This window comes from Mesocricetus auratus, unplaced genomic scaffold, assembly GCF_017639785.1.
Source record: "Mesocricetus auratus isolate SY011 unplaced genomic scaffold, BCM_Maur_2.0 Super-Scaffold_100008, whole genome shotgun sequence".
Classification (NCBI taxonomy): domain Eukaryota; kingdom Metazoa; phylum Chordata; class Mammalia; order Rodentia; family Cricetidae; genus Mesocricetus; species Mesocricetus auratus.
Genome location: NW_024429192.1, coordinates 67,310,778 through 67,331,482, shown reverse-complemented (window position 1 = coordinate 67,331,482; position 20,705 = coordinate 67,310,778). Strand labels below are relative to the sequence as shown.

At 42.6% G+C, this 20,705-nt stretch overlaps 1 protein-coding gene across 3 annotated transcripts in view; it reads left to right on the top strand.

Moving 5' to 3' along the window:
- Positions 1-20,705, top strand: part of Kng1 (kininogen 1) — a 33,045-nt gene that overhangs the window by 11,902 nt on the left and 438 nt on the right. Inside the window, exons 6-11 of one of the 3 annotated variants that reach the window (XM_040751036.1) lie at positions 5,542-5,626; positions 6,620-6,792; positions 16,787-16,894; positions 16,990-17,076; positions 18,685-18,762; positions 19,289-20,045. In XM_040751036.1, the coding sequence (XP_040606970.1) occupies positions 5,542-5,626; positions 6,620-6,792; positions 16,787-16,894; positions 16,990-17,076; positions 18,685-18,762; positions 19,289-19,552 (795 nt within the window). In that variant the 3' untranslated portion in view covers positions 19,553-20,045. Of the gene's footprint in view, positions 1-5,541; positions 5,627-6,619; positions 6,793-16,786; positions 16,895-16,989; positions 17,077-18,684; positions 20,050-20,705 lie in introns of those variants that run through there. The other 2 variants (XM_013114543.3, XM_005071611.4) reach the window with 2 other exon arrangements.

The window sequence follows — 20,705 nt, the reverse complement described above, 5'->3', positions numbered from 1 at the left end:
CAGCATAAACAAATACAACACACCTTAAAATAATATTCCACAACAAGGGAACACTGAGAAATCTAGACCACAATATGCTAATTTGGGGTAATTTTTTATATGATTTATTTTGGTTTTATGTGCGTGCGTTGGTGTTTTGCCTGCATGCATGTCTTTGTGAGGATGTTACAAGCCCTGAAACTAGAGTTACAGACAGTTGTCAGCTGTTATGTAGGTCCTGGGAATTGAACCCAGATCCTCTGGAAGAGCAGCCTATGTATTTAACCGCTGATCCACTCTCCAGCTCCCAATTTTGTTTGTTTTTTAATGATAAAGCATCTGAGATGAATTCTATATGCATCATTAGGAAACAAAGTATAATGGAACATAGACTAGAATAGTTTTTACAGAACCGCTAATGACATTGGCAAATCATTTTGGTATGTTAAGGAAAAAGCAAAAATCAGGATACAAACTGCACTCACAGGAGCCATGGAGACAGGAGAATTAGGAGATAAGGTCATCCTTACCTGCACAGTGGGTTTGAAGCCAGTCTTTAGTACAAAAGACCTTGTTTCAGGAAAACAAACAAATGGTAAGTGAAGAAAGCAAGGGGGCTGGTGTGCTGGCACACGTCTCTAGTCCCAGCTCTCTAGAAGCAGTGGATCTCGGTGAGTGCGAGGCCAGACTGGTCTACATACTGAACTCCAGGTCAGCTAGGGCTACAGAGAGAGACCCTGTCTCAAAAAAATTTATTTTAAATTTTAAAAATTAGGGAAGGGAAAGCTATACATACAGTTGTCCAAATATACAAAGTAGAACTAATATAAATATAAAAAGGTGATAGAAAATAAAGGCAGTGACGCATGCCTTTAATCCCAGCACTCGGGAGGCAGAGGCAGGCCGATCTCTGTGAGTTCGAGGACAGCCTGGTCTACAGAGAGTTTGAGACCAGCCAGGGCCACTAAGAGAAACCCTGTCTTGAAAAACATAAATAGATAGATAGATAGATAGATAGATAGATAGATAGATAGATAGATAGATAGATAGATAGATAGATAGATAGGTAAATAACCAATACTCACGTAAAGGAGTGGCGGCCTGTCCCTCTACTCCCGGCACTGGCGAGGAAGATTCTTGCGGTTCACTGGCCCTCGCTGAACCGAAGGGAGAGCTTCAGTTTCAGTGAGAGACACCATCTCAACCAATAAGGTAGAGAGAAACTAAGAAAGACCTCTGACATCACCTTCTGGCTTCTGAATTTGTGTGTGCACACACACAGATGAAGGTATGCACACCTAATATACAAATAAATGCATCAAATTACACTAAGCAGAAAAAGAGTAGGTACCCTTGCAAACCGCACTTCTAGGTGGATCCCCCCACCCCAAAGGAACTCAAAACAGAAACCCAGAGTTGTGTTCCCAGCAGCACCTCTCACAGAGCCAAAAAGTGAAAACAACCCATGTGCCCATCAGCAGGGGTCCTACTTAGTTCTGTTGCTGTGATAAAATACTGACCAAAATCAACCTGGGAAGGGAAGGGTTTATTTCATCAAAAGTCAGAGTCCAGTCACTGAAGGACGGGAACACAGACAAGAGCCTGGAGGCAGGAACTGAAGCGGAACCACAGAGAAACTGCTCGCTAGCTTGCCGCCCAGGCTCCCGTTTGGCTCTTTCCCCGAGCCTCCAAGGACCGCCTTCTCAGGGTGGTGCCATCCACGGTGGGCTGGGCCCTTCCGTATCAATCATTAGTCAAAATCCCGGGGCTGGAAAGATGACTCAGCGCTTAAGCGCACTTAATGTTCTTCCAGAGGACAGCTTCCATTCTCATCACCCACACGGTGGGTCAAACCTTCTGGGAGTCCAGGTACAGGGTTTCTGACACCCTCTCATGGCCTCCACGGGCACCAGGCACATGGTGGACCCACACATGTGGGAAAAACACTCGTACACATAAAATAAAATTTAAAAAGAAAAAGAAAATGTTCCACAGACTTGTCTACAAGTCAATCTGATGGAGGCGTTTTCTTAATGGAGCTTCCCTCCTCCCAAATGATTCTAGTTTGTGTCAAGCAAAATAAATAAATAAATAAATTAACCAGGACAGCAGGTGAATGGATGAATGACATACTATATACATACACCAAAGGATGACACACCTGCACCATGAGTGAACCTTGAAGCATAGTGTGAATGAAATAAATCAGACACAGAAATATAAATACTGTATGGTTCCATTTAGATATAATATGTAAGGGAAGCACATTCATAAAGACAGGAAGTAGATGAAAGTTCAGGGGGTCAAGAAAGGGCAGGAGGCAGAGGCAGGCGGATCTCTGCGAGTGCGATGCCAGCCTGGTCTACAAGAGCTAGTTCCAGGACATCTTCCAAAGCCACAGAGAAACCCTGTCTCGAAAAAAAAGAAAGAAAGAAAGAAAGAAAGAAAGAAAGAAGGAAGGAAGGAAGGAAGGAAGGAAGGAAGGAAGGAAGGAAGGAAGGAAAGAAAGAAAGGAAGAAAGAAAGAAAGAAACAACGGGCAGGATGCTTGTCTATTGTTTACTGGGTTCAGGATTTCTGTGAGATAAAAGTATTTTTCAAGGCAGTAGTGATGTTGTACATGATGAATTTTAATTAATGCCAGCTAATTCTACAACTTTTAATGTTTTAAATAGAAAAGTTTACATTTTATATATAGACATCTTATCTATCTTTATATCTTATTTCATATGCATATAATTATTTTACCCCAAAAGGAAACACTCTAAAAATTTGTATATTCTAACTACTATTAACTTTATCAGTTTGGGACAGTTCTGACATACGAAGGCCTCTGTGTTTCTTAGACTCCACAGCTACTGGAGGCTGTGTGGCTCTTAATACCGCACAGTCTTGTTTTTCTGCGTCTGTTTATAAACCGTCTACTTAGTTACCTCTTGGCAAAATTAGAAAATGCCAGTTGCTTTTGTATAGCTTCTCTGAGACTTCACTTCCTTCCTTGTAAGATAAGAAATGGTATTAGCAGTGAGTTCCCAGCTTCTATAAAACTAAAGAAAACGTAATAGGAAATATTTGTCGGTGGTTGGAAGCTTGTTAGAAAATCTGAAGTCTGAACCCACATGTCCAAATCCAAGTCCGTCTGCATCCCATGAGCCTCTCGTGATGGTTCTTGCACACACATTGTTTTATGATTGGAGAGGTTTCATAAGCTGGTCTCAATATGGAAAAGGTTCCAGTCACCTGGCAAATACCTCCCCCAGGGTCTCCAGAATGATCTGGTGTGGGTGTCAGGTCAGTGACCCAAACACTAAAGCTTCTAAGCCAGTCAAAGGTGCAGCTGGAATCGAGAACGGCTATGCTACCACACTCCTCACCCAGCACCAACACATCACCATTGTGAAGACCTGTGGCTTTGACACTGGACCTTTATTACATGTGTTGGTTTATTGGAAAGATACATATTGTCTGAAAGCTGTAAGTAATGGCTGGAGAGTGGGAGTGGTGGCGCACGCCTTTAATCCCAGCACTTGGGAGGCAAAGGCAGGTGGATCTCAGTGAGTTTGAGGTCAGCCTGGTCTACAGAGCAAGTTCCAGGACAGTCAGGACTGTTACAAAGATAAACCCTCTCTCGAAAAACCAAAAAAAAAAAAAAAAAAAAAAAAAAAGCTGTAGACAATGTAGAAACATGGAGAATGAAGTTATTGAACCAAAGGCCCAAAGACCTCTTAGTGTGTTTTCCCTTCATCTTTTTTGGGGGTTGGAGAGAGGGGGAGAGTTATAGGAATTTTTCTCTTTTAAAAGTTGTGATTATTTTATTTAATTTGTCTTACTTCAAGCATATGGGTGCTTTTCCTGCATGCATAATCTGCGCACTATGCGCATGCAGTGCCCACAGAGACCATAGTGGACATCAGATTCCTAGGGAATGAAGTTGAAGTGGTTGTGAACTGCCATGAGAATGCTGGGAATTGAACCCCAGTCCTCTGTAAGAATAGTCAATACTCTCTTTGTTGCTGTTGTTGTTGTTTTGTTTGTTCTTCGAGACAGGGTTTCTCTGTGGCTTTGGAGGCTGTCCTGGAACTAGCTCTTGTAGACCATGCTAGTCTCGAACTCACAGAGATCACCTGCCTCTGCTTCCCGAATGCTGGGATTAAAGGTGTACACCACCACCACCGGCTACAGTCAGTATTCTTAACTGCTGAGCCATCTCTCCAGTACTGTGATTATTTACATGCTCTGTTTTCTTCCACCTAAGAATTTCTCCATGCCATTAGAAATCTTGGTAAACTTTTACAATAACTCTATAATATTCAGACAAAGACATCATAAATTGTTTTTACAACAGCATTCCTACCTTTGGATACCTGGATTATTTCTGTTTTTAATATAATTAGTAACAGCAAACAATTTTATGATATAATTGTTTTTGCATTTGGTATTTTTCCTCAAGAATAAGGCCCCAGTTTTATATGTGATATCAATCATTATGAAAACATTTAAACTCTTCATTTGTTCATTAGTTTGTATAACTAAAAATAGTTTAGTTTTAGTTTTCTCAATCAATAATTCAGCTGTTTATTTTGCCGAAGTGTTTTTATAAATATGCTGGAAACTTATGACTTGAATTTCTGAATGAGTAATTGTATTCTTTGCCCATTGTTTTCTTGGTGTGTGTGTTGTATGTATGTGTGAGTGTGCTCACCTGTGCAGATGCATGGAAAGACCATATCCTCAGCTCACCTTTGTCTCTAAAACAAAACAAAGCAAAAATTGGAGCTGGGGGAGAGAGATCTCAGTCAGTAAAGCACTTGTCTTTGGCTCTCTACCACCCATGCAGATAACACCTATAATCCCAGAACCAATGAGATAGCAACAGAGCCCTGGGCTCACTTGACAGCAGCCTATGGGAATCAATGAGTTCCAGGTTCTGTGGGAAATCCTTCTTATAAGCTAAGGTGGAGAGTCTGGAGACGTGGCTCAACACTCAGAAGGAAGCGCTGCTCTTTTTTTTTTTTTTTTTTTTGTTTGTTTGTTTTTTCAAGAGACAGGGTTTCTCTGTGGCTTTGGAGGCTGTCCTGGAACTAGCTCTTGTAGACCAGGCTGACCTCGAACTCACAGAGATCCGCCTGTCTCTGCCTCCCAAGTGCTGGTCTTAAAGGCGTGCGCCACCAACGCCCGGCGAAGCGCTGCTCTTGTAGAGGACCTGAGTTTGGTTCCCTGTACCCACATCCAACAGCTGGAAGCTCACAACATCATATAACTCCATCTTCAAGAGATTCATCATCCTACCCTTGTGTACACACACACACACACACACACACAGAGAGAGAGAGAGAGAGTATGTAACCCATTTATTTACACATTCTGTGGATATACTCATTTCATGCCTCTCTGTGTTCACTTGTTGCCATTGAAGCTCTGGTACACTTCTGAGTTTCTTTTGCTTTCAGCTTTTTTTTCCCTTTTCCCTAAGTAAGGATTTGTAGAGCAGGCATACTGTCTTTTATTTCTACTAGTTGTTTGCTTTCAAAATTGGCTTTAATTTCTGATTTTGAACCACCAGGATGCCGGTGAATGCCTACATAGTGCCTTTGTGGATATCAAGCAAAGAATTGCTGACTTCTCCCAGAAATGTGACCTTTATCCAAGTGAGTAGGCACATGCAGAGCCATGGTGAGGCAGTGGACCCTGCCTCCCTACCCAGCTGCACTGCTGGGCAATGGCCACGGCAACACAGTGACAGAAGGGATAGTGTGTGTTCTCTGGGCCAAGGCAGTCACCTTCAGGTGCAATGCCAGCTGGCTTTCCTATTATACAAATTGTTCTTAAATGTGTTGTTTTGAGTTGGAGAGAAATGCATCTGGTTTTTAACTGCCCATAGTGGAAACCTTCCAGATAAAGGTGGGTTTCCCTGTGTGTTATGATGGGGGGGGAGGTGTTGAAAAGCTTATGACTAACTAAATCAGCATTTCTCATAAAAAAGGGCTGGCTTCTCTCAGTTACAAATAGTTCTGCCCATGTCATAACAAGAGGCACCGCTGTGCGCTGTGCACGTGTCATAGCAAGAGGCATCATTGCACATGTAGTAACGAGAGACACCACTGCGCAGATGTCATGATGAGAGGCACCACTGTGCGTGTGTTGAGACAAGAGGCACCATGGCACTGCCTGTTTGCTGGCACCCCATTGGAGGGTCATTCCTTTAAGCTCACCAGTGCCTTCCTCTAAGTTACATGTTTCTCTTTAGTTTACATCAAGGAATTTCAAACTGGGCATGGTGGCACACACCTGTAGTCACATCACTCGGGAAGCTGAAGCAGGGGGATCAGAAGTTCTAGGCCAACTTTTGCTACATATAGAATTCAAGGCTGGCTTGGGACACATCAGACCCTGACTTGGGGGGAGGGAGGATTCAAACCAAGTACAGTATATGGCTCAGTATGGTCGAATACATGCTTCCCTAAACATCTAAGCTGCAAGGAGTACAAAGAAGACCTGGCTGTCTCATGGACCACTTTCCCCTAACCATGCTCAGGTTCCCTCCCACCTGTTTAAAAGAGGATGCTGGGCTTCTGTGTGACAGGAGCCAGGCTAGACTCCACTTTGGGTGTACCTTCTGACTTTAAATCTGTTTTTTTCAGGAGAGGATTTGGTAAAACCACTTCCTGAGAATTGCCCTGGATGTCCCCAGAACATTCCTATAGACAGCCCGGAGCTGACGGAGGCACTTGGTCATGCCATCACAAAGCTCAACACAGACAACAGCCATCCTTTCTACTTCAAGATTGACACTGTGAAGAAGGCGACATCACAGGTCTGTAAACAGTTACAAAGACGGGAGGTAGGAGCCTATTTGTAGACTCGTTGTTATTTGACCCCCAGTCTTGGCTCTGGCTGGGGAAACTGTACATGGTAACAGGATTTGTTGGTTTAAATTCCAAAGTCCTAACTCTTCTGCGTGCTTGCGTGTCTTGGACAAGTATCTCTAAAACTCTCTGTTTGCCAGAGGTGGTGGCACACACTTTTATTCCCAGCACTCAGGAGGTAGAGGCAGGCAGATCTCTGGTTTAAGGCTAGCCTGGTCTACAGGGCTAGTTCTAAGACAGCAAGGGCTACACATAGAAAACCTGTCTCAAAAAACAAAAAGCAAGGGGAGGGAAAAGGAGAGGGACCTGGAACTGACTTGTGAAGCAACCTTGTTTCTTATCTAAATTTTAAAAAAAGAATAAAAAAATCATAAAAAAAAAAACAAAAAGCAAAGCAAAACAAAACAAAAGCTCTGTCTTCTACCTAAAAATGCCTGGGGCAAAGATCTCATTAGGTAATGTATGACAAACCACTTCCAAACTCCAAAAGGTTGTTCAAATACTGAGAACCACTGTATTGCCGCGTCTGCCGCGCAGCCTGTGTCCGAGAACGTGCGGAGGGTGTCGGGGATTGACAACACAGAGACCTGTTCAACGATGTAAAGAAAACTTTAAGCAGGCCCCAAAAAGGTTCAAGAAAACTTCCTAAGAAAGGCTCCCTCCAGAAAAGCTTCTGCTCTCTCCTCTACCCTGGCTGGTTCTGATCTCTCACACCAAAAACTGATCTGGGCGTGTCAGAAGAGGCGGTTAGTCTTTGGACAAGGTCGAGGTCAGGGCGGTTTCCGTGGGCAGGCCTTTTCCAGGAACGTATTGCCCCGGGCATTGTATTGTTTTTAGTAAGCATGTTTTTAGTAAACATTGTCTTACAGCTGCCTACTCCCAGGCAGAAGGGGAAGTGGGTCTCTGCTCAAGGTCTGGTGTTCCCACACTGTATAACGTATAACTAGCAAAATCCTGGCTAGGAAAAGCAAGGCTTTTATTTTCCGCCTTTCTAGATTCTTCTCTGATAAGAACATTTAGTGCCAGGTGTTGTGATGCACACCTGTAATCCAAGTTCTCAGAAGCTGTGGCAGGAGGATTGCCACAAATTCTAGGTCAGCTTGAACTACATAGCAAGATCCTCCTGTCCTTTTTTTTTTTTTTTTTTTTTTTTTTTTTGGTTTTTCGAGACAGGGTTTCTCTATATTGTTTTGGAGCCTGTCCTGGAACTAGCTCTTATAGACCAGGCTGGCCTCGAACTCACAAAGATCCGCCTGCCTCTGAGTGCTGGGAATAAAGGCGTGTACCGCCAACCCCTGACTAAGATCCTGTCTTAAAATACACACACACACACACACACACACACACACACACACTGAAAGATAGACAGACAGACAGAGACAGAGACAGAGAGAGAGGTTCTAAACCTCTTGGACTCAGTCACTCTCATGAGGCCATGTCTTTTCTCCCTCTGCTCTCTCTGACCCAGATGCCCTCATCTCTTACATCTGTATCTCTAGAGCTCAGCTCTCCTTTCACTCCCTATCAATAAAGGCTGGTTACCTTTATCTGGGGTCAGAGGATCAGCTCTACCATAGCCTCTATCCTTGGTGGCTCTGTGTGGTTATTAAAATGTCAGCCTTTGTGGCCCTACCTGAAAAATGAGTAGACGGACTAGAAAAGCCAAAACCTCTAACAGCACTGGTAGTCTATGACCAGAATATGCAAGGATAGACTCCTACTCTAGCGACTCGAGCCTGGCTTCCCTAGATACTAAGTAAGAAAAGTAATCAAAATAGAACCATGTTGCCACAGAGGCCAACATGATCTTCCTAATCTAGTAAGAAAATCCTCACTTAAAAGTTCATGCTTTTGTCTTGGTTGTTGGATTTCTAGGAATCTGAAGCAAGAGATTCCATCCACAACCATAGTTGTTGTCATTTCAATTATAAGAGCAAAAGATGTTGCCTTTAATCCCAGCACTCGGGAGGCAGAGGCAGGCGGATCTCTGTGAGTTCGAGGCCAGCCTGGTCTACAGAGCGAGTTCCAGGACAACCTCCAAAGCCACAGAGAAACCCTGTCTCGAAAAAACAAAAACAAAAACAAAACAAAAAAAAAAAAGAGCAAGAGATGTGGTGAGCTATCAAACTGTTGGGGCCAGTGAGACGGCCCTGATGATAAAGGCGCTTGCCACACCCACCTTCCCCACAGATAGCCTGAACCCATCCCTGGAGCTCACAAAAGGATGGAAGGAGAGAACCAATTCCACAGAGTTGTCCTCTGAATTCCACACTCATGCCATGGCATGCATACACCCACCCTACCCCGCTAATAATAATAACGAGATGAACAATATGGGAATGATTGAATGGAGCCTAGCAGATCTCTACAGTGAAGCGTTAGGCAGAAACCTAAAGGCGTCTTTGTAAGGAGTGCTGTGGGGCAGCGTCTTATGCTTTAGTATCAATAGCAAGCAGACATTACGCTCTCGGTAGAGTCATACAGAAAGCAATACTAAGAGGAGATGACTAGGTGCAGCGTGGGTGTGCCCCGACTGTTCACGGTGGTGGTTTGCAGGTGGTGGTGCAATGGACTATTTATTCTCATCTTTCTAATTCTCTTAGTGTTATGAACAGAAAGAGTAGACAAAGTTTAGTAAAACCAGTCTCCACTGACACTTGATCTCAGTGTGATGTGTCACTCCTATCTCACACTGTGCCTCGCTGACATCACCGCCCTGTGACCCGTGCCAGCTCCCTTGAAGGGACTGCTGATTTATACTGCTTCTTTTTGCATCAGCCTTACTTGTTTGACTTTTCTGCTGTACTATGAAATTCCTTTATTCTTAATGATGTCATAATTGTGTGTCATGTACTGCACATCGGAGGCTTGAGATCTAGGAGGCAGCCCTTCATTCACCCCCCTCTTCTCCACCGGCTCCCCCCTCCCCGGTTGTGGGAGTGTGTGTGTGTGTGTGTGTGTGTGTGTGTGTGTGTGTGTGTGTGTGTGTGTGTGTATGTGAAGGATGCCAAGGGAACACTGTGAGTTAATACTGAGAGCTCAAGGGAGCAGGTAGCAAACAGCTCTTCAGTTATCTGCCAAATCTACTAGAATATAGAGTGAATTCATTTGAAAATAAAATCCATTTGACTCCTTAGACTGGTCACTCATGGCAGCCTTTGAAGTAGGAATATACAGACCATCAATTAGCTGTGAGGAACTTGTTACCAGTCAGTCTTGTCACCGAGATCTTGCTAAGTTGCTAAGACGTTTTGCGTAGTTTTAACCTTGCCTTGGCTTTATCTGTTTAGTCCTATCAGAGTGTGCTTCCACTCCAAACTGGATTGATAGTTGTAACACCAAGCTCTGAATCTCCACCTTCCATGAGTGAGATTTCTGTGCCACTGCAGCTGGCCCTGGGGCTGTGGATGGTGTTCTCTGGGACCATGGGTGTTGTCCTGGGACTGTGAATGTTGGTCCCTGGGGCTGTGGATGGTGTTCTCTGGGACCTTGAGTGTTGTCCTGGGACTGAATGTTGGTCCCTGGGGCTGTGGATGAACTAAACCACCAATTCAATTTGCATATACCTGAGACTTTGGGTGCAAACTTCCACATCAGTGCTAAGGAAACCAAATGGATAGGTGGCAGGTAGGTTCAAGAAAGGAGCTGATGGTGGGCAGCGCTGGCACACATCTTTAATCCCAGCATTAAGCACTCAGGAGGCAGAGGCATGTGGATCTCTGTGAGTTTGAGGCCAGCCTGGACTACAGTGTTCTGGTTCCAGGATATCCAGGGATACACAGAGAAACCCTATTTCAGAAAAACAAAAAACAGAGAGGGGGGAGAGGGAGGGAGAAAGGGAGGAGGGAGGGAGATATGAAAGAACGGAATGAAAGGGAGGAAGGAAGGAAGGAAGGGAGCTGATAAAAAAATTACCATTTATGAATAAACTTTGGGCTTGGTGAGAGGACCTCATGACATGGAGCCAAGATCCAGTCCTTGAGATAAAGATCACTAAAAAGGATCTAGTCTTGATCTTACTCCTCCCAGCCGGGACCAAATGTGCACTGACCAGCAGTGTCTGCAGTCCTCAGTCCTTGCTGGTGTGGACAATTGAGAATGACGTCGCTCTGCTTTCTCACAGCATGTGTCTTTGCTTATTAGCAACACTAACCCTTTTCCTGACTGGTGCACACTATAATGTCCTTTCTGAGATACCCAGGCCCAGTGTCCACTTCTCAACATTGGGCTTTACGCTCATGACAGTCTTCAAGCTACATCTCAACTGTATCCATTTCACTTTGCTTATCATGATATCTTCCGTATCATTTTAATAAACAAATAAACATCACACACCAAAATTAACTACACCCAAAGTCTATCCATGGTGATGTATTGTTTATGATTTATTAAAGCCACTTGACATCAAAATAGCAAAGCAATCATAGTAGTTATCCATAGAAGCTAGGCAGTGCTGACACACACCTTTAATCCTAGGACTCAGGAGACAAGGGCAGATGGAACTCTCTAAGTTCAAGGCCACCCAGGGCTACATGAGATTGAATCAGTCAAAAAGAGTAAAAGAGCTCACAACTTTAATCCCACGATTCAAGAGAGGTATTTAAGACCAGAACAGTATCTCAGAGCTGGCTTTCATTCTCCAGCCACATTGAGGATAGGAAGGCATAGATTCTTCAGCTATGCTGAGGAGAGGCAGCAGTCTGAGGCTTGGTGAGTATTCGTGGAGACAGGATCAGCTCTTTCAGCCTGAGATAGAGGTAAGAGTTAATGGCTTGGCTGCTTTGTTTCTCTGATCATCAGTGGTTTTAATAAATCATAAACAATAGATCACCAACTATATAACTTAATGAACATATAAAAATATAATTGGCATTGAAACAGAAGTTGCGGTATCAAATGTGTTTTATGTACTTATTCATCATCAAAATCAAAAAGTTTATGGCAGAATTAGCACTAAAAAAGCAGTTAGCAGCCGGGCGTTGGTGGCGCACACCTTTAATCCCAGCACTCGGGAGGCAGAGGCAGGCGGATCTCTGTGAGTTCAAGGCCAGCCTGGTCTACAGAGAGAGTTCCAGGACAGCCTCCAAAGCCACAGAGAAACCCTGTCTCGAAAAACCAAAAAAAAAAAAGCAGTTAGCTTTATATTCTCCTTCCTGTTCTCTTTCCTTCATCTTACACTGTATTCACATGTACACTGATTTACATATGTTATCGGCCAGGTTCCTCGTATGAAAATATGTGATGTATTCCTTTCTGAGATTGTGACCTCATTTAATATTTATTATGCATTATAAACCTGTGCATTTTTCTGCAATTTCTTTTTTTCTTCAGAGTTGAGTAATATTCCAATATATATATGTATATGTATATATGTATATATATGTATATATATGTATATATATGTATGTATGTATATATGTATGTATATGTACTAAATTTTCCTTCTCCATTGCCCATTATCTGTTGATGAACAATTAAATTGATGTCAATTATTTGCTATAATGTATAAAACATTAATAAACATGGGGGTATAAATATCTATGGAAGGATGTGCAGATCTCTGGGCATATGCACAGAGTGAAATAATGGGTCATATGATAGTTCTACTTTTTAAAGGAATGTTCAAACTGATTTCTGTAATAGCTGTATTAATTTGTATCCCTACCAACAGTGAATAAGAGTTCCTTTCTCTCCATATCCTCTCTGATTTTGTTGTTGGATTGGTTAATTGTATCCATGCTGAGTGGGAAGAGGTGTTGTCTCAGGGAAGTTTTTAACTTGCACTTTCCTGATGGGTAGGGACACTGAACACTTTGTAGAATAGTTACTTGTAAAGAGAAGCTTTATCTTTGCTAGCCACTTTGGTTTATCCCCCACCCCCCCAACCCCCGCCAGCCGCCTGGGCTCTGCCGCATTGTAGTCCCCAAATAAACACACAGGAGGCTATATTAATTATGAAGCTGTTGGCCTTGCTTGTTTCTTACTGGCTAGCTCTGACTTAAGTAATTACCCCATAATTGTTAATCTAAGTATGTCTCTTACCGGAGAGGTTTCCGGGCTTCCTACCCCAATGGCGTTACATCTCGACTCTCCTCTGTTTCTCCTTCCCAGAATCCTCCTGGACTCCTAGCCCCTCCTATCTAGATTCCCTGTTGGCCAGACAGTGCTTTATTGGCATAAGACTTCCCCAACAGTTACTGATCATTTGTGTATTTTTTTTTAATTGCCTATCAGAGCTGGACATGCTGGCACATGCCTTTAATACTAACATTTGGGAAGCAGAGGCAGGAGGATCTCTGTGAGTTTGAGGCCTGCCTGGTCTACAAAGCTACACAGAGAAACCCTGTCTCAAAAAAACACACCAAGCCTAGAGTTGGCGGTGCAAGCCTTTAATCCCAGCACTAGGGAGGCAGAAGAAGGCAGATCTTTGTGAGTTCGAGGCCAGTCTGGTCTACAGAGCGAGTTCCAGTACAGCCTCCAAAGCAATACAGAGAAACCCTGTCTCAGGAAACACACACATACACACACACACACGCACACACACACACACACACACACACACACACACTCACACACACACCAAAACCCCAACAAAACAAACAAACAAACAAGAAACTTCCTGTCAGTTTGCTTGACTATTTGCTGATTGACAGTTTTATTCCCATGGCTTTTTTTTTTTTTTTTTTTTTGGTTTTTCGAGACAGGGTTTCTCTGTGGCTTTGGAGGCTGTCCTGGAACTAGCTCTTGTAGACCAGGCTGGTCTCGAACTCACAGAGATCCGCCTGCCTCTGCCTCCCAAGTGCTGGGATTAAAGGCGTGCGCCACCAATGCCCGGCTCCCATGGCATTTAATGTCTACAGTTCTTTGTAAATTCTGTCTGAAGTGTAGTTGGTAAAGATTACCCCCATGCTGTGGGTTGTGTGTCCTGCTGTTTCCTTGGCTGTGCAGAGACTGTATTTTCATGCAGCCCCTTCTGTTGGCATTAGGGGCTGGTTCCTGTGCTGTGGGTCTTCCTGTCTGTTTGTGCCGGCTGTAGGTTGTCTCTATCACTACAGCTCTAATATGTATGTATGCATGTATGTATGTATGTATGTATGTATTTATTTATTTATTTCAATAGCTTCAGCATTGTTCTTACTCCTTCGGGTTGTTTTGCTCACTCACTCTTCTGTGGTTCCATATGAATTCTTGTATTATTCTTTCTGACGCTGTGAAATATGACATGGGAATTTTTATAGGTATTGTATTAATTCCACATATTAATTTTGGTAGTATAGACATTTTCACAATATTAATTTTGCTTATCCAGGAACATGGGCTATTTTTCTATTGTCTAGTACCTTCTGTAATTTCCTTTCCCAACATGTTGAAAAGTTCATTGTGGAGATCTTTGACTTCTTTAGTTAAATATATTCCTAAATACTTTTATTTTTATTTTACTTTTGAGACAGGATATCACTATATAGTCCAGGCTGGCATGGAACTCGCTATGCAGACCAGACTGGCCTCAACTCACAGAGATCTACTTGCCTCTGCTCCCAAGTGCTAGGATTAAAAGCATGCACCACTGTATTATGCCACTTACTCTGATTTTTGAGAAATGATTTTCATTACTGCTTATCAACTTAAACATTTTCCTTTTACTTTAGGCTTGCTCCCACTATGTTTCTCCTAGGAATGTCTCTCCATATCCTAGGTTCTGATGAATATTTATTCATTAGTTATTTTTTAATGTTATAATACATTTGGGGATTGGGTAGGGGACTGAGGGACCTGGTGGGGAGGGCAGGGGAGGAGGTGAGAAAGAGGGAGCTGGGATTGACATGTGAAACAAGCTTTTTTCTAACTTATATAAAAAATTAAAATAAATACATTTGGGATTTATATTGGCATATAGTGTTCTTTAGTGAGAAAAAAAAAGGAACAAACTTGGGCACAGTGGCTTCAGCCTTCATGCATTGGAAACCTTGATAAGTATGCCTCTGGTAGTGGCTGTGTGGATGCAGTCTTGAGACCCTACTAAGTGTGTTGAATTTGTACCCCCACCCCAAGCTCTGAATTAAGTTGAACAGTCAGCATCAGGAAGCCAGGATGGCAGTTCACACCTATAATTCTAACACTTGGAAGGCTGAGGCACTCTGAGTTACATAATGAGATTATATCTCAAATTAAAAAAATTAAAATTAGAGACGTTGAGAATACAGCTCAATAATAGGGCCTTAGCCGGGCGTTGGTGGCGCACGCCTTTAATCCCAGCACTCGGGAGGCAGAGGCGGGAGGATCTCTGTGAGTTCGAGACCAGCCTGGTCTACAAGAGCTAGTTCCAGGACAGCCTCCAAAGCCACAGAGAAACCCTGTCTCGAAAAACCAAAAAAAAAAAAAAAAAAACCAAAAATAATAGGGCCTTGTCTGGCCGGGCGTTGGTGGCGCACGCCTTTAATCCCAGCACTCGGGAGGCAGAGGCAGACGGATCTCTGTGAGTTCGAGACCAGCCTGGACTACCAAGCGAGTTCCAGGACAGCCTCCAAAGCCACAGAGAAACCCTGCCTCGGAAAAAAAAAAATAGGGCCTTGTCTGGGTCCTAGCACCAATCCTTAGTACAACAACAACAACAACAAAAACAATAAAAGCATAAAGAGCTAGAAAAGGTTTCAGATGTTTTTTACAAAATGGGATTGTGGTACCAGTATGTAATTCCCCCTTTTTTTTAAAATAAGAGCTGTCTTTCCAGGTCAATATGTATGGATGCATTCTTTTAAATAGTTTATTTGTATTAGTGCTTTGCCTGCATGTATGTCTGCTTGAGGGTGTCAGATCTTTGGAGTTATAGACAGTTGTTAGCCTCCATGTAGGCTAACCATGAACCTGGGTCCTTTAGAAGAACAGTCAGTGCTCTTAACTACTGAGCCATGTCTCCAGCTCCGAATTCTTTTCAATAGCTATGTAATACTCCAAACACACACATTTAAATCCTATAATATATAATTAGATCACAAAATTTGGCTCTAGACAACTGTTTATTGACACTATGTAGTGATTAAAACCATTACTAAATACATAAATGGAAAGGCTGCAAAGATGGCTCAGTGGTTTAGAGAGCTGGCTGCTCTTTTAGAGGACTGGGGTTCAAGTCTCATGACCCACATGGTGGCTCTCACCCTTCTGTAACTCCAGTTTCAGGGTATCGGGGTGTCCTTTTCTGGGCTCTGAGGACACTACTACACCTGTGTGTTGCACAGATGTACATGCAAGAACACCCATACATGTAAAATAAAGATAAATAGATCTCAGGCTGATCATGGTAGAACACGCCTGTAATTCTAGCACCCAAGAAGCAGAGACGAGATCTCTGTGAGTTTGAGGCTAGCCTGGTCTACATAGTGAGTTCCAAGCCAGCCAGGGCTACATAGTAATACCCTGTCTCAAATAAATAAATAGATAGTTTAAGGATTTAAGAGGTTTCTTAATATTAAAAATATAAGAGAACAATAGATAATCTAAATATTTTCCTAATTGCATAATTTTATCTACATAAGAATTTACTGTCTGTTTGACAGCAATACAACAAAAAAAAATGTGTAAAGAAAATAATTTAAGGTTGCCCCCCCATACCTCAGGTTGTATTGTAACTTAATCCCCGAGTTACTAGAGAGTTTGCAGCTTTTGAACATTAAAATTGATATGTGTATATCAAACAGTGTAGCCTGCTTTTCTTCTACTTAGTAAAGGAAGCTAGCCCAACTAATATCTAGAAATCTTAGATATGCACACAAACTGAAAGTCTGTATCAGATATTGATAGCTTGGGGAGTAGGACTATTTAATATGGTCAATATATAATTAAAATTTCAAGGTTCTAACTTTACACTCATCAGAGTAAAAGTGTAAAATTTATTATACAAATCCTTATTAAACACGTGTTTTGTTCTAATTAACTTTACAGGTGGTAGGTGGAATGAAATATTTCATTGAGTTCATAGCCAGAGAAACCGCATGTTCCAAGGAGAGCAACACAGAACTGACAGCAAATTGTGAGGTCAAGCCCGTTGGCGTGAGTAGCACTGTGCCTGTGTGATGCTTCAAGAGTCACTTCTCACCCGCCTCATGACTGACGATTTTTCTCTTGCCTTCTGCTTTCATGATTAGCAAAGTCTCAACTGCAATGCTAACGTGTACATGAGACCTTGGGAGAACAAAGTCGAACCGACCGTCAACTGCCGAGCATTAGAAATGGTAGGAATTCAATGACAGTCAGCTTGGGACCAGTTCTGCCTACTCCAAAAGCTGTATCTGCGTATTGAAAAAGAATCATTACTAAAACAAACTGGGAGAGGGGCTATCTTTTTAAAATAGTAAGAAGTTGTATGTTTCTACACTGATCTTGATTTGTAGGGCTGGAAAGGAGAACAAGCAACCTCTTGGTTACCGAACTCATTGTCAGTGTTCCCTGGAAGTTCTATGGCTGGTAGTGAGGAGCCGGCCCAGGCGCTAACACTAGACGCACACCTCCAAGATATGCCTGAGACACATGCAGCACCATGCATTGTACATTCAAGGACTTTGTGAGAAACATGAACCTACCCATTTCCACAGTTAATGAATCTTAACCTGCATTTTTGAAAGGTCCTCAAGGGGTTCCCACACATGATCCAAGTCTGTAAGGCTATGTTACATCATCCTCTTAAGTCTTTAAAGAATGTCCCATTGTGACTAGTGCTCCGTTAGTTATCAAAGATGGGACACTAAGACTTGAAATGCCAGCCAGGTGGTGGTGGCACACACCTTTAATCCCAGCACTCAGAGGCAGAGGCAGGTGGATCTCTGTGAGTTCAAGGCCAACCTGGTCTCCAAATCGAGGTCCAGGACAGCCAGAGCTGTTACACAGAGAAATCCTGTCTCAAAAATAAATAGATAGACAGATAGATAGGTAGGTAGGTAGATAGATAGATAGATAGATAGATAGATAGATAGATAGATAGATGATTAGAATGCTGTGAGGTCCCAGGCTCTGCACAGTAATAAACTTCTTACACTTTCTTCCCAGTCCTTAGGAAGGCAGGTGCTGTTATGTTTATTTCGCAGAAAAGTGAAGTTAGTTTGTGCAGCATTGAGTGCAGGTCAAATCAGAGTTCACCCTTCCCATCATGATCCTGATCGCGAGAAGATCTTGCATGTCTCTGAAGTCCAAGTTGTTTCACTCTGGACTGTCACCTCTCACAGGTGGTAGAAGTGGAGGTGGAGAGTATCAATGAAGCCACACTTTTGTGCAAGTTGCCACCTCTCTTTTTCTATATTAGGTCCTTGTCATTTGTATAGTGTCTCTAATACACTGCAAAAAGCCTTCCTGGCAAGCTTGTGAGCAAGTCCTACAGTTGTTCATCTGACAAAGTAAAGCTGTAAAGATGCCTCGGGCCATTAAGGATAAAAACAGCAATGGTTGTATTACAAGTGATATCAGTTATCAAACAGTGTACTCTAGCTATTACGTAGTTCAACTACCCAGTTCTTCCAAATGAAGAAAAACTCTCAGTCTTGGAGTATTACTAAGAACAACAGTCAGGCAAGGCTGGAAATGTAACTCAGTGATGGAGTACTTGAAGAACATGTATAAGGTACAGAGTTCAATCTCCAGTACCACAAAGTTCACAAGTTTTAAGAACAATCCAAAGAGAAGACATATTGTTAATCAATTTTTCTAGAAAATTAATATAGTATTTAAAATCCGGCAAAAAAATCACCCCGTTGTAAACCAAAATGGCATCATCAGGGTCTTAGTCTCCTCTCCCCTCATTGACAGTGTGGTTCTAACATAATGCATTCATCTTAATATTTCCTGTTTAGATTACAATGATGAGAAGGCCTCCAGGCTTTTCACCTTTCCGGTCAGTCCAAGTACAAGAAACAAAAGAAGGAACAACTGTAAGTCCACCCTATACTGCCGTGGTACAAGAAGAGCAGGATCCAGAAAACGAACGAAGACCTGCTCATGGGCATGACCAAGGCCATTGGCCCCCAAAGAGGCATGGCCTTGGCCATGGACACCAGAAACAACATGGCCTTGGCCATGGACATCAGTTTAGATTAGAAGATGGCTCTGACCACGGACATCCTGTGGAACATGGGCATGGGCATGGGCATGGGTATGGTCACGGTCGTGGTCATGGTCATGGTAAACACAAAAACAAGGGAAAGCACACTGACCAGAGAATAGAACATTTGGCAAGCTCTTCTGAAGAAGACAGCACTATACCCTTTACCACCCCTAGTCCTCCTCAAATTCCACCAAGTGTAATGGTCACCCCTTCTGGCTTCCAGGACTCAGATTTAATTGATAGTGTGGTAACTACCACACTACCATATGGCACCGAGATCGAAGATGATTTGATCCCTGATATTCATGTACAACCAGATAGCCTTTCATTTAAGCTGATATCTGACTTCCCAGAAGCAACGTCCCACAAATGTCCTGGACACCCATGGCAGCCAGCTCATAGTAGAAAGGATCCAGGCACAGAAATGGGAGACTATTCTGATTTTGATCTTGTTGACGCTCTTTCTTAACTTACACAGCCTGCTAGGTCAGAGAGGCAGAGAAAGCACCCAGCTGACCTTCCTCCTCCACCATCATCCCAGAGGCCTCTCCTTGCCTCAAATAAGCCTCCTCCAACTCAGTGCTCCTCCCCTCTACTTCCTCTATCCATCATCCTGAGTCCCTATTACTTTCTGTTTTTTTCCTAATAATCTTACGTTCACTTCCTGTCAACTGGTTGCTTGCTCTGCCTCTTGACCTTTGGTTGACTTTATTTAATCTGTTTACAATATTCAAACAGAAAGATCTTGGATTAAAGGGTGGGTCCTATGGTTGAGTCACACCAAAACTAGAAATGGGTTTTTCCAGTAAGTAATGAAATCTCAGGATTCACAATGTTATCAAATATGTTGCAAAAATATGGCTTTTTGTACCCACTGGTGAGTTCATCAGGCTCCACTGGGCAGTTCCATAACCATGGTCACTGCCACACTCTTTGGTCACTAAGCAAACAAACAAACAAAAAACCTGAACTTGAGAAATGGATCTGAGGAGGGGGGCACTGACAAGTATGGGAGGGAAAACAGAGTGGGGGATACGAATAACAGAAATATATGTGTATGTATGTATATGTGTGTGAAAGTTTCAACAGACAATACATATGTGTACATATATAAACATATATGTAAATGAATAATATATGTATATATGTGAAATTGTCAAAGAACAAATTCAGATTATTAAAAATATTATTGATCATAAACAACCAAAACACACATAAAATGAAAAGTTTTGAAATACAGCAAGAATTACTGGGACTGGAGAAATGGTTCAGTGGTTAAGAGCACTGACTACACTTCCAGAGGTCCTGAGTTCAATGCCCTGCAACCACAAGGTGACTCACAACCATCTTTAGTGGGATCTGATGCCTTCTTCTGCATAAAGTTGTACATGCAGATAGAGCACACACACACAATAAATTAATTTTTAAAAATTACCAAAATGTAGCCAGGCATTGATAGTGCACACCTTTAATCCCAGCACTCGGGAGGCAGAGGCAGGTGGATTTCTGTGAGTTTGAGACCAGCCTGGTCTACAAGAGCAAGTTCCAGGACAGCCTCCAAAGCCACAGAGAAACCCTGTCTCGAAAAAACCAAAAAAAAAAAAAAAATTACCAAAATGTGAAAGAGACAGGAAGTGAAGTGATTCCACACTACTGAACAAATGGTATCAAGGGATTCCCTCCTTGTAAAGTTGCCACAAGCCTTGAATTTAGAAAAAAAATCTACAAAACGCAATAAAGTGAAATGTAGGAACTGGAAACAAGGATGTG